Raw genomic sequence first — 27,170 nt, 5'->3', positions numbered from 1 at the left:
TAAAATAAACAACAACATGCTCTTAAACATCATGCTTTATTCATTTTTATTACAAGTGATCACAGTTAGATAGTACATATTCCACATAACCTGTACCCTTTAACCTTTATCCCATAAAACTTTAAAAAATATACAAAAAATATTTTAAAAAGGACACTGACAACATGAATACAGACAAAGGAGACAATTACATAGGACCAACCTGGAACAATTAAAACAGATTCGGTCCCAGACAGTATAAAATAAGTTATCTAATTTCTACAACATAAATAGATTGAGATAAATCATGTAAATATTTCAACATACATTTATTAATACAATGGAGTGTACTTTAGAATGCCTCTTTAAAAAAACTGATGCAATGAATCTGACGGTATTATCTAACAGCACTTTCTTTTTTAAGATTTTCCAGTGAAGCCCAGTAAGTTTTTGTACAGTTTTAAAAATTGGAACATCTGAATGTAGTGTTTAGTTATAAGATACAGAACATTGAAAAGAGGTGACTCCGGGAGTATTTACAGTGTTTTCTTGTGCTGTATTCAATGGGAAACTCCCTTCAGTTTAGTCCAAGTTTTGCTCACAGTAAAATAGGATTTGGCTTAAATAAATCAGTACCTCCATAGAGCTCAACAGAAACGGCAAAAGACATTCAGTTTTTTTTCAAATAGCACTCCTTCACCTTCCCAACACTCCCAAAAATAAAGGTGCTAGAAAAAACACATTTAGTTCAATAAAGAAGCATGTTTGTATCAGAGAACCTTTTATAAAGAACCTTTCTCAGAACAAGTAATGTATACACAACAAGTACAAAGAACATTCTCATCAAGTAATGGTTCCTTAGACCAGTCAACAAATTACAAGCATGGTCTAAGCATGGAACTAAAAGTAGTTATTTTGTGGCATTATTTAAATAACCATTTTTTAGCACCTTTATTTTGAAGAGCAAACCCTATAAAAACTTTGGTTCCCATTTTTTTTTTTTTAAGTATTGCACATTGGTATGAAAGAAGTAAACATTCAACCTCTCTGTGCTTCTCTGGCTCAGTGGAGCGCAGGCAGCTGAGGTTTAAAGGCACAGTTTAGAGTTTCCTTCATTAGCAGTTGCACAGTGAGATGTCAGACACTTCAGGTGGGTAAAAGGCACACAAATAAATGCACTTCATGGAACTGCCCTCATTTTGGTTAAGGTGGGAGGAAGAACGGTCACATGGGTTTTGGTCAGAATTTATAAATATATATGCACACTTGCACACCCACACACACAGTTGCATGTAAACACACACACTCATGATTGCACTATGACGGCAGGTATTCTTCACATCTAGGCTAATAGGTCCGAGATTTCATGTTGAGTTACTCCACAGTCACAGATTTGGCCAGGTTTCTTGGGAAGTCCACCTGTGAATAAAGAGCATGAGTTATATTAGAAAGGTGGTATTTCACAACATATTTAAAAAAATGTGTGCAAAAAAGTGGTATATTAGAAAAAAATATATATATTATTTTTAGGTTTAAGTTAGTATATAAATGCTTTGTTCACGACACAAAAAAAACTGTAAATCTTTTTACATTTTTGAATTATATAATATCACAAAAAATTTAATCTGACAGCAGTTTTTATATTGCATAAAATTGTAATGAGGAATGGACTAATAGAAATGCTTCAAAATGAAATTGAGTAAGATCTTAATTCTTTGACTTCCATTAAAGGGAAAAAAGACTTTAGCTTCTTCAGTGAAGTTGACATTTTTAATAACAAAAAAAAAAGCCCAACAAAAGAAGTCTTTAAATAAAATGACTCAACACAGGCAATAAAACACAACACAGAACTAGCGGGGTACTACACAGTTTCACTCACATCATATCCTCTGAGCACTGCCAGGTGGAAGGACATGAGCTGCAGGGGGATGACACAGAGGATGCCCTGCAGACAGTCGACTGTGTGGGGCAGCTCAATGGTCTTGTACGCCATCTTACTGATGTCTGGGTCGTCCTGGCAGCACAGGATGATGGGCCGGCCCTAACAGACACACAGCAAATGACAGTTGTTATGCACATACATTCACCAAACAGAGGGTAGTAGCCTCTGACTTGGTTTATGGGAAATTGTATCAGCTTTTTCTTGTGCAGTTTTTACAATAAAAGGTGCATATATACTGTATATCTGTGAGTGAGAATTACCTGTCTGGCTGTGACCTGCTGCAAGGCGTTGTGGCACTTAGTGTAGCAGGCGTCTCTCATGATAACCATGATGACAGGCATGTGGTAGTCGATCAGAGCCAGGGGTCCGTGCTTCAGCTCTCCAGCCAGGATGCCCTCTGAGTGCATGTATGTGATTTCTTTAACTTTCTGCAGGAGAGATATTAAAGTTTAGATGCAGCCACCTTCTGAAGTTGAATCTGAAGTTACAAGCTAATAAATAAGGCGTTTTAAAATTTAGGTTGGTGTGCTAAATGGAAAAAAGGTTGACTAGGTGTTTTACTTCAGAAGCACTGTGTCAAAATGCCATGATGAATAGACAAACAGAAATGCTTAAAAAATAGTTGGAATACAATCTTTTTACATTAAAATCCATTGAAAGGTAAGCAGTTTTTTTCTCTCGCTTGTAAAGTTTTGGAGATATGAGAGACAAAGATGATTTGTTTTTTTTTTTATCATCTTTTTTTTTTATTGGTACTTTTATCAAATTAAATAATGTATATAAAAAGAAAACCTACTCACCAGTGCCCCCTCGAGGCAGGTGGCGTAGTGATAACCACGTCCCATGACTAACAGAGACTTCTCCTGGTAAAGCTCATCTGCTATGCACTTGATCTTGTCGTCCAGCGCCAGAACTTCTTTGATCAGCTCTGAATGGGGACAGAGAGGGAGTGTTTATGGATGAAGCCCTCTGAGAGATATATTGGTACAGGGTCTGTGTTTTGTGCTGTACCACCCATAAACAAACACACACAAACACATAGACATTTACACAAATTTACACAAACCTGGCAGTTTGCTGAGGCCATTGATAATCTCCTCTCTCCTCTTCTGCAGTGAGAGTCTGTCCTCACTCATCATCAGACCGAACATGACCAGAGACACAAACTGACTGGTGTAGGCCTGCACAGGAGAATCAAAAACAAGAGACACAGGTGAGAAAGAGCGAGAATGAGTGAGAATGAGAGAGAGACAGAAAAGAGAGAGAATGTCATACTGTACCTTAGTGCTGGCCACTCCAATCTCAGGCCCAGCGTTGATGTGGACTCCACAGTCTGTCTCTCGGGAGATGGAGCTGCCCACTGTGTTAGTGACCCCCACAGTGAGAGCCCCACGATCCTTACAGTAACGTAGAGCCATCAGAGTGTCAGCTGTCTCACCTAGTCACACACAGAAAACACACATACTTCTACATTAGCAATTATCTTTCTATTTCAGTGTGGCAGTGAGGGACATTCCCTTCAAGCAATACGTAGTTTATCAAAAAATCATATTTACTCAGTTTTTTCCCTTAGTCCAAATACAACTGATCTGTCAGAACATGTTTTTTTTTGTAAAACTAATGTAGCTAACAAGTAATGGAATTTAATACCCACCAGTTAGCCCATTGTAAACTATTTAATGATTGGCCAGATTCATAGACTGGACTTTGTGCAGTGATGTGGCTTTTAATATTTGTGTTGCTACTCTCGACACCAATTGAAGAAAATTATTGAAGACACACCCTAAACTCTTAATATGAATTGTTTTATTAATAAACATTGTCATTTAGAGGATTTATTTTCAGAAAATGAGAAATGGCTAAAATAACAAAAAAGATGCAGAGCTTTCAGACCTCAAATAATGCAAAGAAAACAAGTTCATATTCATAAAGTTTTAAGAGTTCAGAAATCAATATTTGGTGAAATAACACTGGTTTTCAATCACAGTTTTCATGCATCTTGGCATATTCTCCTCCACCAGTCTTACACACTGCTTTTGTATAACTTTCAAGCAGCATTTCAAGCAGTTAAGCTTGGTTTGATAGCTTGTGATCATCCATCTTCCTCTTGACGATATTCCAGAGGTTTTTAATTAGGTAAAATCAAGGAAAACAGTATCATTAATTGGTCTCTTATTTTTTCCAGAGCTGTATAAAATACTGCATAGTAATTTAGTGGGCTTTATGATCTTAAATTTGCTCTCTCTTTTTAACTGGGTCACAGTGACACAAGGCCTTGGAGCTGTACAACACTATGATAAAAACTGTTTGTTGCCCTGTTGCCAGACAGGCTGGAACTGATCTCGTCATCAGAGCTGGGTAACAAGTTACTAGCAGGACATGACTGACGCAGTCATACTGGTAGATTCTGTACAATGCTATTTGATCATATTAATTAACATCTAAGTCTGTGTTCGATTAGGGTACCCTTTGCCCTTGCCTTAATATATGTATAATGTATGTATCTTTCTGTAGCATTAAAATGTCTCCAGTGGCAGTGCTATAATGTTTTTCACATAAAAAAGAGGAAAGCTGCTGTGGCTCTGCCCCCATTTTTGAGCTACACATCATTCTTTTGATTTATGACCTGCTTTGCCACACACTGGCCAGCCCATTTATGCAGTCCTAGAATTTTTTTCTCACAGAGTAATGATATTTCTAAGACTGAACAGAAGCTTTGGGATTACTGCTGCTGCTGTCTTTAGCTATGTAAAGTAATTGGATACACTGTTATATATAAACGTCACTAATCTCAGTACACCTGTGCTAAACTAAACTAAAACTAGTCTATGGATGCTAAACATGTCTTGACTCACTGGCTACATTTGGGGTTATGGAAAAGCTGTGGAATTTAGATGTTTGTTTTTGTTAAAGTATCACTACAGGAGAAGTTCAACGGAAGTCCATGTAAAAAAAAAAATCCAATACATTTTGGAGCATTTCTACTGGCCCATGTTTAAAAAATAAAAACTAAACTAAAATGGAAATACAAGATTTTGCATGACAAAGACAATAAGCAAGCTTCAGCTGAGCAGTGGTGTACCTGACTGGCTGATGAAGAAGCACACGTCATCTCTGTAGACGGGTGTGGTGCGGTCCAGGAAGTCGCTGGCCAGCTCCACCATGACCGGCAGTTCAGTCAGCTCCTCCAGGATCTGCCGTGTCTGAACACAGAAAGAGAGAGACACACACACAAACATTAATAAAAACTTTTTTTTATTATTATTGTTTAAGACACTTAACACTCTTATGCTATGTTTGAGTGGTGTCATAAACTGGAAGATACAGTTTGGACCTATTGTGCACTTAAACAGCCAGTGACGTGATATTTACAAGTGGGAAACTCGGGATTCTAGATGATAAAAGAGTTTACAAGATGTGGAATACACCGTGACTTTTTTACTATTTTTGTATCTCTTTTAAACTCAGTTTTTAATCATTTTTTGTAGTTAAACTCCAACACTTAGAAGACTAATATAAATTTTAAGGATGCAGTGAAAAGAACATTTTTAAAATGTATTAATTTTGAATCATTTTAATTTAAAAATCCGAGCTGCTTGTGATTTGATTGTGACATTAAAAATGTAATTAATCGATATAAAACTAAAGCTGTAAAAAACATTTTCAACCAGTTTTAATTGCCAATAACAATTGGTGCATATCTAATGAATTCATTTTGTAAGATATTTTACAGTATTTGTGGACAACTCAGTGTAATTGCTTTGGGACATTCTACAGATCTCTGTGTTTAGTTGTTGGATATTCTGCCAAGCAGCTAAACAGAGAAAATTGCATGTAGTGGTTAAACATGCTATAATTACACAGCCTTTAGGCCATGAGCAACCATTAGATCATTATGCTAAGTATGCACAAGTAACATTAAGTAGGTGCAGTAGCCCATCCTTCACATTTTGCAGGACAACATTGTTTCAGAAACAGGGCTTGGCCTGTATTGTCGCTGTCTAATTAAAAACAAGTTTTTTTCAGTTTTAAGTTGACGACATTGTTTGAATGCAGAAAAACTTTCTCACACTGTGTCAGAATTACTTGATGAATGGAACAATAGAAATTCAACAAAAACACCTTAAATAACTTTATTTGAAAGTTAAGAAGGTTTTATCTCTCTTCTGTAGTTGAAGCTTTCCATATATATATATATATATATATATATATATATATATATATATATATATATATATATATATATATATATATATATATATATATATATATATGTTTTTATTGGACAGCAATGATATAAACTAGTTAGAAAGCACGTAAATAGACAATAATTTTTTTAATGCTCAAAAAAGAAAATGGACAAATTAACATCTTAACTTACTGCAACTCCTGCATGAAAGCTGGTTCCACAGCCGATTATAATGAGCCTGCGGCATCTCTTGATTTCCTTTAGGTGGTCCTTTAAACCTCCAAGGATAACTGCATGAAAACAGACAGAAGGGTATTTTTGTGATTTGAACACTGAAAAATATTTTATATAAAAAAAATATACCACTGTAACACAATACATGTTTTGTTTAGTATAACATTTAGTATAACAGTTCTGAACACAACTTTTATCTATTCTGTAAACAACATTAACTTACAAAGACTTTTGTAAAGATTTTGTTTAAAATAATAATTATTTAAACAAAATAACAAAATGTAACAAAAACTCTACCATAAAAACTAAACTGTAGAATATTTAATGCATGCATAAAAACTAAGTATAAAAATATCAACAATATCTTCTCAAAGCTTCACAGTAAATAGCAAAACTAGACAGAACCCTGCTATTATATTTTATATTATCATGGTTTTCTTTTTATTATTTAAAAAATTCAAATTATATTATTGTGTAACATACGATATGGAACACCCCTATTGTGCACCCCCTCTGAGAATCCCCCGCTATGCCTCGTGCATCACACTTCATTTCCTAATGAAAATATATTACTACCACAGCGCATTAAAATGAACAAGCTATTCAAGGGCATGCAGAAAGCAGTGCCCCAGTTTAAACTGGCGCCTGCAGGTGGAAGTGCTCCAGATCAGTGGAGCACATTTTGGCCCTGGAGGCAGCGCAGTGTGAGTGCTGTTTGCTGTTTCACGGCTGGTGAAGATGGAGGTCAGCCTCTACCTGTGTTAGTGTCGAAGCAGATGCGGCCCCTCATGGTGTTGAAGACAGATTCAGGCTGCTCGAAGATCTCCTTCTGCATGAAGGCTTTGAAGTTACCTGAGGGAGAGAAGCGTGAGAGCCAGCATCAGCATACAGAACAGAGAAAAGAGAAGGCTAGTGAATAAATGATATAGCAAAATGTTCAGAGGAAATTTGGTTAAAAGTAAAGTAAAGTTTTTTTTCCTCTGTCTGGGAGTACTAATTTTGGCCTAATAATAATAATAATAATAATAATACATTTTTATTTATATAGCGCTTTACAAAATTCTCAAAAGCACTTTACATACAAAGCAAAACAGGCATAAAGTCCAAAGTAAAAATTATTATTAAAAACATCTGTGTGTGTCTATTATATAGGCGTGGCCTCACAGGCATTTATTTAATTATCATTCTTTAAAGAATTAAATGCATAAAAACATTTTAAATTTCACCAAAATTTCAATTTGATTATAACAAATGTGTAAAATATTGGCTTGTACAGTAATTAAATATATTACTGCCATCCTGCAGAAAAACTCCTATTTCCAAAAAGCAAGGTGATTCAGCTCTATTATTATTCTACAATTCAGTGTATTATAACATTTTTTATTTTAAAAATGTGTTAAACTACACTGAATAAAGAATGTGCAAAATATCTGTTTCTGCAATAATTACTATGATTTCTGTCTTGGAATAAAACAATATATTCAAAATTATCAATTTTACAAGAGAATAAAAACATGTTTGTAACTTTAAAATTAAAATAATTTAATTATCTAGCATCTCTATTCTATTCTTCACATAATTTTCCCACAATGTAAAGAGAAACTGCCAGTCTCACATTATGTCACAAAAAGGAGAAAATAAAACAACAAAAAGGGGGAGACATCTTTTGAGGGACAGAGATGATATAAAATAATGAATACACAGTTCTATCAAATATCCTAATATAGCCTCACATCATGTTATCAAATATTTATAACTGATTCTAACATTCCAATATGAATGTAGTTTATATGCCACTATCAGACTAATGCATGCATTTTTACACTGCCAGTCCACAAAACTATAATGTAGCTGTAGCCCTAAGTCCAGTTGAGTGTCTGCAGTGCACTGTAGCTCTGAGTGTGTATATATATGTGCAGGTTCGTCACCTTTCATGATCTGCTGGAGCTCCATCTGCAGGGTCTGGATGACTCTGACAGGGTCCTCTCCGGCACTGCGGCTCATCCTGTGCACAGACAGCTTCCCGTCTGCCACCGCTGCGATGTCATCATCCTCCAGATACATCACCTTATTGGTGTGCTCAATGATGGCACTGAGAGAGAGAGACAAGTATATTTATGTAAGTATATTTGATAACCAAAACTGATCTTTTCTGTACAAATGTATTCAAAAAGAGTAACATTGTTTAAACTGAGACCAACTTGATCTTACTACAGCAATGCCATTGGTAGAAAACCAGACGTGAGGAAAATGCTTAAACTGCAACAGGGGTTTGAACCCACTAGATAGCAGTGCTGAGCTGCTGACTCACTGTATAAAGACATTGGCTGCTTATATCTGACTACCTTTACAAAAACCTGGGATTGTGTGACTAACCAACTTCTGAAATACTCTATTAAATATTATTCATATTTTAAAAAGTAATTCACTAATTTACACTGTGATGATTTTCAATGATTTTTCAATGCAATACAATACAATAAAATTGGGTCAATAACATAAGGATTTTAAGAGGCCAGTTTGCAACACTTTATATTCAGAACATTCAGAATGTTGTATACATATACATTCATATTAAACTTTAAATAATTAATTTTAGCTTTGGTTTTATCCAGATGAATTGTCTGAGGCCTTAAAAATGTCATTATTTATTAAGTGCATTATGTAGATGTTTCTTATAAATGAGAACTTTATATTTTTTGTTCTATAATGTGAAAATTGCCTATTTTTTTTAGCGATGCCATCAAGCATATTCTACTAGCAAATAATACTTCAGTCACAGAAATTGGAAAAATGTATTGCAGTTTTTGCTGTTGTAGGTCGCATCACATGATATACAGCTCTGGGAAAAAATAAGCGACTACTTAAAAAGGATTTTTTTTTAAGGACTACTTAAAAAGAGTTTATTTGTTTTTTCCAAATTGAAAACCTCTGTAATATAATCAAGAGGAAGATGGTTCATCACAAGCCTTCAAACCAAGCTGAACTGCTTGTTTTTTTACCAGGAGTGGAATAAAGTTATTCAAAAGCAGTGTGTAAGACTGGTGGAGGAGAACATGCCAAGATTAATAAAAACTGTGTTTAAAAAACAGGGTTATTCCACCAAATATTGATTTCTGAACTGTTAAAACTTTATGAATATGAACTTGTTTCCTTTGCATTATTTGAGGTCTGAAATAAATTAAAGAATTCATTAAATAAATGTTTTAAATGACAATATTTTTGGGGGGGAATTTGGAAGAAACATTGTCTGTAGTTTATAGAATAAAACAACAATGTTCATTTTACTCAAACATATACCTATAAATAGCAAAAACTGATTCAGAAACTGAAGTGGTCTCTTATATTTTCCTGAGCTGTATATATTATTGTTATATGCATTAAACATTTTGTGACAAAAAATAATACAGCCAAGATAGAATGTTTAGCCATCACCTCATTGACCCACGTACAGTATACATACAGCATGTGTGTCTGTGTGTGTGTGTGTGTGTGTATTACCTTGCATCAGAAGCGAAATAGAACTCCACTGCCATCCTGTCGTTTACAGAGTGCAAAGCGTTGCTGCTGTCCACCCTGTTAATGTAGTTTTTACTCTGAACGTCTATCCTGGAGTCACCTGTAGATTAGAAATAAATGATGTCATACTTCCCAAAGACTAAGACATTGAGTTAATATAACAGCAAAGGTATGAATGATATAAATGCAAACGTCAGGCAGTAAAAGCTGTGTCTAAATGTGGGGCTTAAAACTGAAACTTTTAAGAAGCTTTGTTGAGGGAAGGAATGTGCCAGCAGATCTTAATCTAATCTTTGGAAACACACTTATCAGAGAAGTTAAAGGAAAAATGAATCAAATGTAGAGATAAAGACAGGAAAAACTGACAAACTGCTACTCATGTATCATATAGTAAGTGACTAAAACAGATGCAGATGCTTAACTGGTATAAAACTCTAGAAAAAAAAGTAAGAGATCACTTAAAAATTATGAGTTTCGTTGATTTTACCGAATTGAAAACCTCTGGAATACAACTGTTTGAATTTTTGCACCAGGAGTGGCATAAAGTTATCCAAAAGTAGTGTGTAAGACTGGTGGAGGAGAACATGCCAAGATGCATGTGATTAACATCATAGAGTGCATTACCACCCACAGTGGACAGTTCAGTGCGTTGTAATGTTCATAAAGTAATGATAAACCAAGCGATTCTGATATACATCACATCCGCATTCAATACAGTGGACTCTACATGCATATCCTACAGATCAGTACAGCGTTCTTTAGCATCCAAAAGTTATAGGACACAAGTCTATTTTCTGTGACATGTTTTTTGGCATGTTAGTGTTAGTGTATAATAATATTACTAATAATGCGAATCTGGCAGTTGTTTATTTTTTCTAAATTGAAGAAACATGGGTTTCCCCTTTCTTGTAAAGCATCCATTCTGGAAACATGCGTCACATACCGTCTCTGCGAATAATTAAAGATCACAAACTGATTACATTTTCACACCCAAATTCTACCAAAGTCTTGTAGCACTGCATTCCCGGCATGACATGCACATTACTCATTTGTCGTTCAGCGTAGACAGTAGCCATGTCACAGGTCCACGTCCCTCCTGTGTACCGAACTGGTTTGGTGAGCTGTTGTTGGGGTGTGTGGGTGTGAGGGTGTTCTGCATGGATGGTGAAGGCAATACTGGTACTTACTGTTGTTGTACTGTATGGGGACTTGCTCAGTGGAGAGCTTGTACTGGCTTCGCACACCAATCAGCAGAGGGCTTCCTCTCCTAGGACACAACAAAGAGAGGACAGGGTTAAATAAGAGCACATAGGAGTTTTTTTAGGAGAAAAAAAGTACCATGTGTGATGTCAGGGACTCCCGTCAGACTTAATGTCCCATCAATAAAACTTTCAGAGACTTTAGATTTGGTAGTAGGTGGAAAGATACTACAATACAAAAGATAAATATTCAGAGCAAGCATACAGTGTTGTGGAACGCCTTAAGGTCAGGTTAACACTTCACATTTTTTGTGTCTTGTGCATGGTTGGGCATCAGTTCTCCCATGTGTTTCTGTGACAAAATGCAATTTTAGATAGCAGCAATGTGAGTTCCTCCTGGTGAAAGATCATTGTACCTTTTACATTACACCACTTGTCTTGTAATTGGGAATAATATAGTAGTTGTGGCTTTCACCAGGCAGAAACAGCTGTGACTTCTATCACATTTAAATCACATCTATCACAAAAACACAAGCAATAACTGACGCATTTCCATGTACAAGACAGTTTGATTTTTTCCAAAATGTCTAGTCTAGATGTCTGAATGTATGAAATTAGTGAAACAAATTGTAGCTCCACCAACAGATTTCTCTTCATTCTGTGTATTGCTCTTTCATTGGCTGTAGCAGACGCCAGCAGGTCCAGATATTAAACCTGACAGACATTGGTTGTGGGTTTGCAATGCCTCAGCGCTCACTTAAAAAGGTCTTGGATTGAGTTTTCAGTTTTTCACACATAGCAACCAAGCGAATGCTGAAGGAACAGCAGTTTGATTTCATCTGCAATTGGAAAATTGTAGGGTTATGTATTGACAAGAAACTGGTAATAAAATTAATTTCATAATACAGGTGTTGCGGTTCAATATATTGCATATTGCATTACAATACTTAAAGCAAAGTATTGTATCGAGTTCAAAAATTATGTAATTTATTTTTATTTAATTTAATTTTGTCAATGTCGTTTTGATTAATTTCAGATTAATTACCTTGCCCTCATATACAGTGTAAATTTGAATGTCACTGATACACTACAAATTTTAAATTCCACATCTAAGAAATAGTGTATCTGTATGGAAATTTCTCCCTTGATTTTTTTCTAACATCCGTGTCCTAGATCCGTTTGGCCAGCATAAGGAAATACCACCAAAAAAATTACCTCTTACATCTCACCGCAATCCATGATTCCTTAAGCTGACGTGGCAAAGAGTGCAGCCTCGTTTGTACACATTCTTGCAGTTAGCTCTATTTGAGTAGGTGTGGCACTTGCATTAAAATGAGCTCAATCCACTTTGTAATGTCCACTAACCCGTGAAAGGCACTCTGGATTATAGTACAGGCCAAAATAAACACTGAATTTTAATGGACTGCTAATTCTGATCCAGTGAAGAGAGAGAAACTGAAAATTGAGCTCTGCATTCAAACTAAATTCAAATAAGTAGGTTAAGGACAGCAGGTATAGCCATGTAGGAAGGATGGTATAGCAATGAAGGAAGGAAGATATGGCCATTTTAGTGTATATGTTTTGTATAGCATATTTATATAGTGGGATGACATGTGACGTTTCTTCAAACCCACACACCTGTATTCCAAATGTGGCTATTTTCAGAACCAAAAGTGTTTTTTTATGGCATCATGCTCAAGCACACTCGGACATAGCACAAGGTAACTGGGCCTAAAGTGAGTAGACCTTAGAAAGACCTGGAAATGAATACTGGTTGAAAAGGAAAAGCAAAAAACTGTTCTTTGAAAGTCGTGTCCCCTGAGACTCACTTCAGTTCTTCGAAAACGTATTCCAGGCAGAAAGCAGTTCAGATTGCAACAAAACCCTCAGACGGCCCTTTTTTCTTCTTTTCTTCATGAGAAAGTATAAAACAGATTATCCACGCAACTCACTTACACAATTCTCTCGTCAGGAGAGAGAAAACTGACCACAGGCAACAACGCTCTTATTCAGAGGAAGGCAGGCAGATGGGAGCGATTAACTCTGTACGTGGTCTCACTAGGCTCACGTTCATATGTAGAACCCGATATACGCTGTCTGTAAAGCACTACAGCACTGCTCCACTGCGTCAGGCTCAGAGAAGATCTGATCCGCCAAAAGCGGTTCTCCTACAGCACTGCTAAAGAATCTTTTTGATTTTAAAGACAGTACACTTCTTAACTAACATTAAACAAGGACAAAGATATGGCAAGATTGATTAATAACTGATTGAAATTCAGAAATATGGTTGCTATGGTGTTACCAAGGGGTTTCTATGGTATTCCTGTTAGTTGCAATGGTGTTGGTTACTAGATGATTGCTATGTTACTTGGTGGTTGCTATGCTTCTGCTAAATGGTTGCCAGATGGTTGCTCTTGTGTTGCTAAATGGTTGCTATGGTGTTACAAAGTGGTTGCTACTGTATTCCAGGTAATTGTGTATATATAGTGTAGATGAAATGGATGATATAGTTTGGCAAGGTAATCTCCTGCTCTGGTATTTTAAGTTTTTGCCATTTTGTTGCTTAGTGGTTGCTAGGGTGTAGATAGTGGTTGCATGGTATTCCAGATGGATGATTATGGTATTTCATCTGTGATGACGGTGGGGTGTTACACGTTTTTGTATCATTATTACATATAAAAGGTGCCTAGATATTCATTCTTATTAGAAAAAATAAAACTAAAAATCTAAAAATATTTTTTCTGATCAAAAAGCTATATGCAAATCCATATCAGACCAAACATTCAATAGTTAAAATAATGCTAATATCTCAAAAACTGTGAAATCAGATGCTGAAAATTAGTAGGCTGCTATTTGGAAAGATTTTTTTCTAAATATGAGATAAATTAATGAAATGAAAGGAACTGATTAACTGATGATGAGAAGTAAAATGATCTAATCTGTAATGTTTTTTGTTTCGCTATCTAGTAAAAAACACTAATTTGCATCAGAATTTTGCTTTCCTCTGTGCAAAATGCAAAGCTTTTCGGGTGAAGCCAGACAAGATTATGGCTACATGTCAGCGTATCAGTGCACGCTTATCATGTTTCTGCATTACAGACCTATGTTTCTTAGTAACAAACAAAACCCCAGTGTCTGTCTGAGTGGCCCAGTTTTAGAGCAGGGGAATGTGAAACATATGACTAAGAACAGAAGTGCAGTGAGCAGTTACTGTAAAGGAGGATGAGAAACATCATAAACAGCAAATAAAAACTGAAAAGGGGGGGATAGAAGAGAAAACTGTTGCTGCTGACCTGGTGGCAACGGCTTGTCCTGGGAAGTGAATGCTTTTGAAGACCAGAGCAAAAGCTCCTTCCTGCAGGAGAGAGGAAAAAAAAAAGATAATAGTTAGAGAACTGGAATTAACATCACATAAACTGTTATGATTGTCTAAGCTTTATGAGAAAATTGCCCTCTCTTCTTTAGCATTTGTAAATATTTTCTTCAAAATGTTCTTTCAGTGATTCCATGGAAGAAGCACTTTTGATTCCATAAAAACATGTCCGTTATAGAAATTTGCGAAAGTGAAGAACCTGCAAATGTTTTGAAGAGCCATGTCACCTGCTGGTATTGGCCCACTGTGTTATATCAAGTCTAAAGTCAGTGCAGTGTTTTCCCAGAAAATCATACAGCACTTTATGCCTCCCTCTGCAGATTTAATTTTCCGGCAGGATTTGGCACACTGCCAAAAGTACCAATTGGTCTTATATAATATTCTAATTCTCTGAGACACTGATTTTTGGGTTTTCATTACCTGTAAGCCATACTAATTCCTTAAAATACTGTAGAGCACTCTGTGCGTAATACATCTATATAATATATAAGTTTCACATTTTGAACTAAATTATTGAAATAAAGTAACTTTTCAATTATATTGAATTTTTCGCAAAGCACTAGTACAGTACTGCAGCTCTGCATCTTTCATTTAACTGTAAAGTCTGTCAGCTCTCTCTCTTTCAGCTCCATTTAGTCCACCACTCAGTGTGGTTTGAGGAGAGCATGAGGCCCACAGAGAGGTGCTAAGACGAACAGAGCTTCACAGTGAGCTTAGGGCAGATACCAGATATACCAGCCCTCTGTAAACTGCAGAGACCAGCTCCCACCATGCACCTCTACACTGTGCCTGCCATACTCACAGAGGAAACCACACACCACAAGCTTTCGTATTCACTAATATTCAAATGTTTACTTATACTAACACACACAAGCTTGCACACATATGCTGCCTATCAAAAGTTTCGGGACAACTTGGCGTCTTGAGAAACTTCTTGAGAAACTCCAGATAATGTTTGATTTTCACTGTTGTTAACATAGACTGTGTACCAATTGTGTAACACACATTACTACTATAAAGTGTACTATACACTGATATTAATAGTGCCAATGTGGCAGGATAATACTTTACATATTAGAACACTAACCTGCTTTGTATTAACAGGAAGTGATAAAGTGTTGCTATGCTAACATATGAAACTGCAAGTTCTCCTGACACTGTCACCACTTCACTTGCATCACCATTACATCAACCTTTTTTCCTAAATTTTCCAGACACAAGTAGCTCAACTCTCAACTGGAGTAAGAGTCTGCGGCATGCAGGGAAATGGAGTTCTTCAGTGTCAGAGGTTGGTTCTAGCCACATAGCAGTCAATGTGAAACTCAAACACTGTTGTGTTCTCTTTTAAAATGCTTTTTTTCAAGATCAAATGCAGCAACGACTTCGGAAGAATGTTAAAGTTAGGCTTTTTAAAAAGGCTAAAGGCTACTGATAGCACATCAGGAAAAGCACTGTTTAGAGAAGAGCTGGCTGCAGGGATGGAGAGCTGCGAGTGCTGTGCATGACAGTCAGTTGCTAGGCTAAATGCTAACCCAACCAGACTCTTCTACAAACTACAAAGCTAGCTAACTGCACACTACACTGACTGGATACCAATCAGACTGCAACACTTTTTGATAATACTCTGGGTTAGTTACAAATTGTTTTTGTTTTGAGGTTAAAAGTTATGCTAGGTTTAGCTAGGCTAGACTAGGATAGGCTATGCTAGGTGACAGTAGAAGGTTGCGTTTCTGTGAACCAGTCAAAAATAGTAATGCTTATATTTTCTGTCCATTAAAATGGAAAACTGCATGGTAACAAGGCTGTAAACCTGCTTGTAAACATGCTTGCTGGGCAAAGTAATGTTATTTAATGACATATTTATATCTAAAGATATATCTAGAAAATATCTTTAAAATATTAAGATATAATATTTTACATGATCACCCTACCCTACTTACATCTGGGTATTTTTTGACCCAATCACATTCTAAATATACTTCTAAAAAAGTAATAATGCATTTCTTGCCAACTTTAAAACATGATGTAAGTTGTGTAAGAAATCCTTTTGCTTTCTTTACATTAATAACCTGATTTTTCAGGGCTGAGCATTTTATTGTGTTTGTGTCTAAATATGCTGCTGTGGAAAATAAAACACATGACAGCAGAGTAGAATGCATTTTACTACAGCTACACTGTATTATTACTTTGATTTAAAAGAACAACCACTGCCAAGATGTGTGTAATCCTGTTCTGTCGGTTATGTAGAGGCAGAAAACACAGATGTATTTTTGACATGGTAACATTTGACATTCGAGCCCACGCAGCACCATCTTGTGGCAAAATACTATTTTTCTTGGCTGTTGTCTCAGGTCCATCGGTTGCAGTGGGTTAATATGTTACGTTATTGCAAAAACCGACAAAGAAAGCATGCTCACTAATTAAAAACAACTGAGAAATCTAGGCGTTCCCAATCTTCTCATGCGTAGCGTACGCAACCATACAAAAACAAAGCAACTAAGCGCCAGCATTTGAGCATTTGGACATGTTGAGGTCTTGGGCTGTTTTCAATCACCTCAGGTCCCTTCTCTGTTCCTTTGCCCTTTCTCTCTCTCTTTCTCTTCTGCCTGAACACCAAATCCTGCTCCCTCAGCGCTACGAGGAAGGTGAAAGACCCATAAAATCAGACCTGGGGCACGGCCACTGAAACATTTATCACTCTTTCATCTCACTGGACTCTGTCGCTAAGCTAAGTCGGGACTGCCAAGTGCAATTTAGATAATGAAATCACTTTATAGGAGAAGCCATAAAGCACAGTATGTCTCTGTTAGTGAGGGGGCGAGGAGGGGAAATTTAAACAGGCCTGAGTTGATAGCGAAAGCTGGCCCAGTATAAACTAATGATAAACCATTGATTCCTGGTAAGGAACAGGGCGGGCGGGGAGGATGTCACTGCAGATGTTTATATAGATGTGCAGACTTTCAAATCTCAAGGATGAGTGTATTGGCCCTGGGTGACGTTCAAAGGTACTACTGGCAACTGATAAGGCGAAACATGCCTGTTCCCGTACGAAGAAAGATATTAAGATCATTGGCTGCTAACGGGAAGAGCTGAGTGTTTCATGTTCTCAGTTCTAGATAAGTGTTTGTCTTTATGTAACAAATGACGAATGCTACCATCTACTGTACCTCTGTTTAACAGATACTCATCCTTTTAGATATACTTTATCACAGAAGGCCTTTAAGAACAAATTCACCATCATTTTGACCTGCACCCACCCCCTTACTCCCATTCAATAGACAGGTACAGAAGTGTGGCTTTTAAATGAATAACAAGTTGATCATTACTAAAGTCAATATAATACACTGTCATATACACAGTACCTATGATTATTTATACGATACAGAAGGTCATAAACCTGATAATGATCCTCACAATACAGGGCTGTTAGAAAACTCCCTTACCCATTAAAAACACACAAAGCACCAACTGAACTTTAGCCCTGAAAGCATGAGCAAGGAGGTCCCAGAAGCGTCTGAGTAAGACCACCCCCTCACACACACACACTACGCTCAGACGAAGTCCTGATGCTCACCAGCTGCTGGATGACGCGCTCCACCAGGGTGGAGAAGGACACGTAATTGCTCTCGCGGTTGTCATAAAGATACTTGATCAGCTTGGGGATGACCTCCGTGTCCGTCTCCGACTCGAACTCGTAGCCTTTGGAAATCTGTCAAAAGGGTGGGACACAACACAGCCATGGTTACACACTCAAACAAACGCAAAACAAAAAGAATGATTTTTTTCCTCAAAAGAAAAAAAAAATAGGAAAAATGCCCGCCATAGTTTTTGAAGGATTACACTAATCACATAAAACGTTAACGTTAACTAACCTACACCACAGCGGTGAGTAAACGTGGCTCATTTTCAAATTAACACTCCAGACCTACTATCTATCACATTAATCTCTTATTTCTACATCCTGTCTTAAATCTGGATTAGGAAAGCGTACATTATGAGGGGTTGGAAAGAAGAGCCAAATGGTTCACAGTATTAGTCAGGCGTCTCTGAGGAAGTGTAATATTTGCAGTTCTGAAACTCTGGCATAGTTTTATTCAAAGACAAACACAAGGAATCTTCTTTTTCTCAAGGAATGTCGCATTTTTCATTCATATTATAAGAGTTTAGACCTTTTATAGACTACCAAATATATCTTTCCTTAATGGAGTGTATATTGAACTACCACCTTTTTATGTGTTTGTTTTCTAAATAATGGAAAAAAAATAGTATTATTAATATCAATATTATTATATGTTAAACCTGTCAGTATTTTAATGGATATCAGTTTCAAAAGATTTTATGCAAACCTTTTACATTTTTATTATTCTATTATTCTATTGGTCCATGTATAATGAGTTTAAGTTTGTTTGTAAAGATTGTTTGGTTCAAACAACATAGAAATCTTTTAAAATGCATCAATTTATCAAACTCTTCAAAATCTTCAAAACTAGCCCCTCCAGCTATTACAATTAAAAGCAAATTTTGTACTAACATCACTTTTAGCTGAATTCTTTATGAATAAGCTGTTTTGAACATATTTTGCATTGTTTAACACTTTTCATTTACTAAATAATTACATATGTTTTTCTTTATAGTTTGGATGACTTCATTATTATTCTACAATGCAGAATATTAAAAAAAAATGAAAAAACACTGAATTTAAGATGTGTCCAAACTTTTGACTGGTGTTGTTCATGCAATAAATGTCACTCACCAGGTACTTCTTCAGTTCTTTGTAGTTGGTGATAATGCCATTGTGAATCACCACAAATTCTATAAAGACAAATGCAGAGAGATGCTATAAATAAACACTGATTACGTTGCATACTTTCAGTTCTAGAATTCCCATTCAGAAAAAACAAGTTTAACAGGTTAGGCTGGACGTTTTAAGGTGGAACACATTTTCCTTATATCTTCCTTTATGTCACACACACAAATACGCAAATGCATGCCTACACTGACGCATACACAACAGAGCGGCAAAATATAGCATTTCAGCATCATTGGGCAAATATGTGCATATGCAATAGTCACATCACAGAGCGTGAGTGTGTCTACTGTCTTGTTTTATATGTTCAGACACTTTTTTTTACTATTATGCACTAATACTTGTACCATGTACTGTATACAGTGGGCAAAATAAGTATTTGATACATTGCCGATTTTGCAAGTTTTTCCGCCTATAAAGAATTTTTTTTTTTAAATCAAAAGTACACTGTAACTGTAAGTGACAGAATCTAAAAAAATAATAATAATTTGCATTTCCATGTTTACCTGCTGTTTACCATGTTTTCATATTCCAGTACTCTTGTATACAGAAGACCGGTAGCTGTTTTTTTTGTCTGCCTCCCTGTCAGCTCGTGACTTATGAGCGCCCAGTCTTCCTTTCTAAAAGAGTAGTGGCACACTTTCGGTGCTCATTCTAACAGGGTTGCCTCTTGTTCCTGGGGATTATAGTGAGGAAACAGGATCCTAAAGCAGTTGCATTAAAAGGATTCTCTGTCTAAGGCTGCTTTATGGACTGAGAAAGCGAGAAGGACTCCCTCCCTGTTTCTTTTGAGGGATCAGCTGTAAGGTGCTCTGTAATCCGCACCGAACGAAACTCAGCCCTTAGCTTTTATCTGCTCTCACCTGCTGAGGATGAGGACAGTGCTTTGAATGTACAGTATATCATTCATTCAATCACGTGCAACCAATTTTGAATCATATGACTTCAAAGCTTTTTTCATATTCACAAATACTTTGCTTAAGAAAGAAGTCAATGTAATATAAATACACTGACATGACAAAAGTTATGGGATAGCAGAATGTAAAGTGAATTTTGCAAAAAGTTTGTTTCTGTAATTGTATTTTTTAAGAGTGTTTTATGACATATCCAAACCAAAATTGTATTGAGTAAAATAAGATTGTCTAGTTGTGACTGCGTATTGTAAGGACTAGACAGCAATTATTTTAGGGTAATACAGTACCAGTCAAAAGTTTGTAAACATCTCTTCTCATTAAATGTGTGTTTTCAGTATATATACAGTAATACATGTGGAACTGTTTTGTATAAAAAAAAGTGTTAAACTAAAATCTATTTTAAACTTTAGATTATTTTAAGTAGATACATTTATCTTTAAGGACAGATCTGCACACTCTTGGTATTTTAATCTCAGTGTCTTCATGAGGGAGAGTCACCTGGATTAATTTTCTCAGAGTCTTGAAAGAAGGAGTTTCTAGAGGTGCTGAATAATAGTTGCTGATTTTCCTTCATGCTGTGAAGATTTAGCTCATCCCAAATCACAATCTAAATTGTGAGACTTTCATAGAAAGCTGCTATTTTGGAGATATGAAGTTTTCCTGGCACTGCAGAGACTGGTTTTTGTAAGCAACCAATTCTAAGCTATTGAGTTCAGTGTGCTGGTGTGAGGTTGTACGCATGAGTGTTACCGTTGTTCTTGTCAGAGCGCTGAGGGTGGCTGTTGACAGCACTCGGCTCTCCGTGTGTGGCCCAGCGAGTGTGTGCAATCCCAAAATGTGTGTCCAGTTCTAGTTCCAAATCGATTGAGTCATTCTCTGGCAATATGAAAAAAAAACAAGGAAATTAGAGGCTCAATAATAATATGGGACAGAGGTCAGAGATAGAGTAATCAGTGGCTGAGGTTCAGGCAAAGACAAAAGAGGAGAGATGAAAAGGAAAAGGTGGAGATTTCTGACATAATAATTAGACCCACTGTAGAGCTCTTCGTCGAGTGCTTTTACTTTTCCTTTCTTCTTGAAGAGACAGATGCTGTTTGTGTCTACTTTCCCACAGCCATCAACTGCAACACCTGGACAGAGAACAAACAGACACACACACACACACACACACAGTCAAAACATGAAAAAGTCATGAAAGGTCGTCCTGTTCTTAAGATAACTAAAAGGAGGAGAGGAGGAGGAGAGGTCATAAATAAGGCAGCCTGAGTGGAGCTCAATCCTCCACACAACAGAAAAAAGTGCTTTTAATATTTTCCACATGAATACATTCCTTATTAATCCAAAGCAATAAATAAGAACAAGTTTGTCCTTTAGTACGCTGGTTTTCCTAGCATTTTTTCATGTGTTGATGAAATACACTTTTAAATTAAGTTCCTAATAAATGCATCTCCTTTCTCAATGGGCTCAATGGCCCAGCAACCACAGAAACACCAGGCTCCTTGCGCTGCCAAAATACATAAAATGGGCCTCTGTTTAGCTCTAAGCTGGATCAGTTACAGGCAGAACACACTGACATTACTTTCAGAGGTGCTGGGAGGAGCCAGCTTACCTGCAGAGTCATAACCCCTGTATTCCAGCCTCTGAAGTCCCTTCACCAGCGTCGTAAAGATGTCCTTTCTAGTCTTTGGCACTCTGTAGTTCAGGTAGGCGAAAATCCCTTGAGGGGGCAGACAAGAAGAGAGGAAGAGGCCTTTAAAAAAATGTGAAAACATGTGACAGTGTCAAGCTTCCAGATGTCACGCGTCATAAAAACTGAACAAAAGCATCGCAACACTAGAAAGTGAGAAAGAGAACAATGAGAGTGTCTAAAACAAGACAAAAGAAACTATTTATTTATTCAGATTTATGGCATTTAGCTAAAACATTTATCTAGAGCAACTTGTATTACACAGGCGGGCCAATGTAGCAGTAGACGTCTTGCCCAAAGTCTTGTTTTTATTGGTCTAGTCCAGCATAATGACCCCGAATTGGAATTGAACCTCAGTCTACAACAAACTGATGTAGCTTATTTCCAAGTTATGGTATTTTCTGCTTATTTTAGTCAACCTGCTAACTTTAAAAAAATCCAGGACTTTAAAGGTACACCATATTGCCAAAAGTTTCCACTCGCTTCCATTGAGTTTGGTGATGTGAGACTTAGATGGAGCTGCTTGGCCATGAAAAAAAAAAACATTCCGTGAAGCTCGCTATGCTCTTCTGTTCTTGAGCTGTTCTGGAGCCTTATGAAGTTTGCAGGTCTGTGGTGACTGACTTTGCAGAAACTTGGTGACCTCACTATGCACCCTATCTCCCAGCTGACCCCGCTATGTAATATTGTGTTGAGTTGATTTTAATCCCAGTCGCTTCTTCCACTTATTTGTTATAATATCACTGACAGTTGACTGTGGAACATGTAGTAGTGAGGACATTTTGCAACTAGGCTTGTTGCACAGGTGGCATCCTGTCACTGTATCACGTTTTTAAGTGTTTAGCTAAATAAGTAAAATGACAGAATAGTTTATACGAACTGATGTTTTCTTTGAAAAGAAAGTGAAAGTATGTTTGAGCTATTTAATTTATACAATAGTGAAAAACATGTAAAGAATCTGTAAAAAAAAAAGCAGTGTGTGGTATTCATGTATTGAGCCTTCAGCCACAGATTTTATTTTGTTTGGTTTTGGCAAAAAAATTATTTCAGTGCATCCATATAAAACAGTAATGTTGTGTTTTAATGTGGCTAGTTCAGCACAGAATGGAGTAACCTGGAGTAAGAAAAAATCTATTTAGGTCAAACAAAAATCTGCAGCTCCTTCTGACAGCTTGAGATTTCTTTCTTTTCATCCTAATCATTAAAGACCTCTCAGTATGACCTAATACATTACATACATTCGTATCTGCTGAAGAAACCATTCAGTTCCAATAATAAAAAGGCAAAAATAAGAGTTTAGAGTTTAATAAAGTGAATAAAGACTGAATGTGTTGGGTATGTAGTAGCTCAGTCAGGCTTAGATGGGATTAAGATGAAGGCCTGAGGAGTGACAGGTTAAATATTTGAGTTAAACAGCAGAAAGCGTAAGGCTGACACATTGATAACTGAGTGAGCCACGTAGCAGGTCCTGCCTGTCCGGTTAGAAAGTGAGGGAATACAGTGAGGCAGGCTTTCCCTGTTGCTCTGAAACCGGATCCGTCAGTGGCGTTACGCTGACACGAGGCGGATTCAGGAAAATGCTTAGCATACTGTTTAGATGGGTGACGCTAAAGGTGAGGTACTGCAGCCTATTACTGAAGAGGCCTGAAAGAAAAAGCCCATCAAATCTGATGTGTTTCCAATAACCCGCTCATTCACTAGGCAGATAACAATATGATAAGGATAAAATGGCTAATGCTGTGTGTTTAAGAGATAGACATACAGTATATCAGAGGAAGCACTTCGCTTTGCAGCCCTTTTATTAGTGCTACAGTAGCCTATTCTAGTTGTGGAATTGTGGGCGTGTCTTTTAATGAACAACCGGACTGAGAGAATTCCTATTTAGTCCTTTTTACTAGTTTGTTTTCTCTACACAACATTCAGACAAACTCCTAATGCTATTAAAAGCACATCAGCATCAGTTTTAGTCTAAATCATACTAGAGATAGAGCTCCAGCACCAAACAAAACCCTTATTTCAGATATCAACCATTAAATATTTAATAATATCAGATCTACCTAACTCTAAAGACATGGATAACATATCCTTACTGAATAAAAATATATTTTACTAATCATATTTCACCCTTGCACTATGTATACTTCTATCTAATATAGATGATGACAAAATATTATTACTAATCAAAATTCAAATAATCTAAAAATAAATAACTAAATAAATAAGAAAATAAGAGGTCAAATTCCATGTAAATCAACTGTATCATGATGACTGGTCTGAATTACATAAAGGATATGTTGTCCTGATATTTTGTTTGTTAATCTGATATTATTACTAGCTAGCTAGTAAAAATGTCACAGATGCACTGCAAATTACTGCAAAATATTAATTAATTTCAAGGCAACAAATCCTATTTTCTATACTTTTTTTCTGATAAGATTTTTTTGTCTTACTGAGCATTATAAGTGTAATATTATTTTGCTTATTTTAGAAATAATGTCCTACTTAGGTTATTCATTTGACTCTCAAAATAAGCACAGAAAAATGTTATTCTTGTGTCCAAATGTAAGCCAAACTCTTTGTAGATTCTCTTGATTTAACTTCACTCATTTTTAGACTTTGTTTAAGAAATTTAAGTTTAAGGAATTGTATTAAGAAAAAAATGCTCACTCCATTGGCAGGTTTATTTTGCATAATATAAGCATACATGTCTTAATTTACAAATACAGCTCTTGAAAGAATCAGTTTCTCTGATTTTGCTATTTATAGGTGTATGTTTGAGTAAAATTAACATTGTTGTTTTATTCTATAAACTACAGATTTCTCCCAAGTTACAAATCTTGTCATTTGGAACATTTATTTGCAGAAAATAAGAAATGGCTGAAATAACAAAAAAGATGCAGAGCTTTCATATTCATAAAGTTTTAAGAGTTCAGAAATCAATATTTGGTGGAATAACCCTGGTTTTTAATCACAGTTGTCATGCATCTTGGCATGTTCTCCTCCACCAGTCTTACACACTGCTTTTGGATAACTTTATGCCACTCCTGGTGCTAAACATCCAGCAGTTCAGCTTGATTCTATTCTAGATGTTTTCAACTTGGTAAAATCAAAGAAATTCATCATTTTTTTGTGGTCTCTTATTTTTTTTCAGAGCTATGTTTTGTCTATTTTTTCAGTGTGATATGTTACTAGTAAATCCTGCACTAGAGATTTCTGTATTTTTAGCTCTTTTTAGCAGAAACTAGTCAGTAGTTAGGACTGTCATTTTAGGCTAAACCCACAGGCTTGCTATAGTTTTCCACTTATAAACACGACGTATTTTACAGCATTTCCTACTCACTTGCCTGTTCATCACCATTTGAAGGCAGCAGCTAAGCTTCATTGAATCAGTCCGCTGTTTGTTAGCGTGTGGAGAAAATGTCTGTCAGACTCACCACACATCGCTGCGATGTCTTATTCCGAGTACAGGTATCTCCGGGTTGCTGAATGAGAGTAAAGGCGCTGCAGTGGTGCGGGCTGAGACTCACAGACCGGAGGACTGAATACAACTTATTATACCAGCGGCCGCTCCACCTCCGGTTTCCAGGGAACGCTGGCCCCGCCCACCGGCGCTCATTAACACAGGGGCGTCGCGCGTGAATGAGCGCGAGGAGGAACCAGCACAGCTACAGGTTAGTCACTGTATAATAAACACATTAAATACATTCATTAAGGAGTATTAGAGCTGTTACCAGCTTTAACCTTGCAAATTAAACCAAGTCCAGTTCTTTAACTACTCTCACAATTGTGGTGGGTTCAGAATTTACATTTGTTTCATAGAAATAGAAAGAGAAAGACCCCAAAACTAAACCCTAAGGGTCTAAACAAATTATCCCATATACAAGTATCAAAATTAAATCAGATACATTCAGTGAGCAACTCATTCCTGTTTAATTTTATGACTGTAATTATTACTGTTCATTTATTAATGTTTGTTTTATATTTTTTAAATATAATGTAAAATGGTATATCTACATCCAAAACAATAAATACATATTTGTTTGTATATATATAGTTACATGGCATATCTATGCCCAATACAATAAATACATCTTTATTTCTTTGTTTTTTATTTATTTATTTATTTATGTTTATTTATTATTTTTAATGTTACATGGCATATCTGTCCAAAAAAGAGGCGTACAAGTGGGTCATATTTAAATATATATGTATGTACAAAAATGTGTGAAGAAGTATATTTGGCCATTTATATTCTTACTATATTTTTACGTTCTTGTTTTAAATTACTAAAATAGTGTTTTTTTAATGCGTTGCCCTGCGCAATTATTGACCAATTTAGTTGCATTAATCATAATAACGCAGTGATTCTCAACTCTGGTCCTGGTGGAGACCTTATATCTTGAATGTTTTGGTTGCTTCCTTGCTCTAAAACACCTGATTCAAATGATTAGCCTGTTATCAAAAGTAATATACTATCTTTAAGTTTGCTTTATCCTCCTGAAAAAATATAATTCATGCCATTGAGGGTTATGGTTAAAATCCTCATATCAAGTAAATGACACAATAACATAACTTACACCATAACTTGATTTTAATATTTTGTTCTAGAAATTAGGTAAGAACTATTCCTATAAAATGTAAAACATTTAATTAAAACATTTTAATTGTAAACAGGGGATTAAACAGAATAGAATAGGGCTGTAGAAGCAAGAAACACACCTTTAAAAGGAGTTAGTTTTATCTCCAGCACTAACCCACCCAGCACACCTCTGTAAATAAGGTCACATGATCGTACATTTATACACTGTCCTGTGATGCTCTCTGGATGTTCAGTATATGTCACTTAGGGGCTTTATGAGTTACAGTAAAGGACAGAGTGCTTTACACAGCTTTTAAATGTTCTGTGACACACATGGGTTCTTTTTGGATATGCAAAAGTAAATGGTTAGCAAATAATACACAGAAGACAAAGGGGAAAAAGCTTTCCCACTACCTCAGTAAAATCTCATTAAAATTGCAAGATATAATATTTAGTAAAATGTGTATGGATTTTTTGGAAGAAAATCTGCATAAGTGGAATTCATAAAATTACGTTTTTAGTAACTGTAAAATAAATAGGATTTTTCTGGATAATTTTATGCATGATTACTGTTGTTGTGCTAATATATAACTTTCAAATAGAGTTTATAACTTCAGTAAAACAGTAAAACAAATACAAACAAAATATATCTTAGAAGCAGCTCATGGCAATGTATATTTAAAAGATCAGGGGCTCAGCCCATTTAATTATATAATTTATTTTCAGATTACTTTAAGCCGCTGTGTAG

At 36.1% G+C, this 27,170-nt stretch overlaps 1 protein-coding gene across 1 annotated transcript; it reads right to left on the bottom strand.

The window, feature by feature from the left end:
- Positions 1–20: 20 nt before the first annotated feature.
- Positions 21–25,427, bottom strand: gfpt2 (glutamine-fructose-6-phosphate transaminase 2). The gene is made up of 19 exons (XM_022676164.2): positions 25,278–25,427; positions 21,766–21,873; positions 21,191–21,286; positions 20,907–21,032; positions 19,189–19,247; positions 18,010–18,144; positions 14,356–14,417; positions 11,051–11,130; positions 9,846–9,963; positions 8,273–8,436; positions 7,101–7,196; positions 6,303–6,400; positions 5,004–5,124; positions 3,202–3,359; positions 2,988–3,102; positions 2,722–2,849; positions 2,182–2,349; positions 1,859–2,020; positions 21–1,398 (listed from the first exon to the last, which is right to left on the bottom strand). The coding sequence occupies exons 1-19, from the start codon at positions 25,282–25,284 to the stop codon at positions 1,354–1,356; spliced, it is 2,046 nt and encodes a 681-aa protein (XP_022531885.2). The 5' UTR covers positions 25,285–25,427; the 3' UTR covers positions 21–1,353.
- Between the last annotated feature and the right edge of the window lie 1,743 nt (positions 25,428–27,170).

Source organism: Astyanax mexicanus, chromosome 17, assembly GCF_023375975.1.
Source record: "Astyanax mexicanus isolate ESR-SI-001 chromosome 17, AstMex3_surface, whole genome shotgun sequence".
Taxonomy (NCBI): domain Eukaryota; kingdom Metazoa; phylum Chordata; class Actinopteri; order Characiformes; family Acestrorhamphidae; genus Astyanax; species Astyanax mexicanus.
Note: the sequence above shows the minus strand (reverse complement) of the source record. Positions and strands in the feature narration are given on the sequence as shown.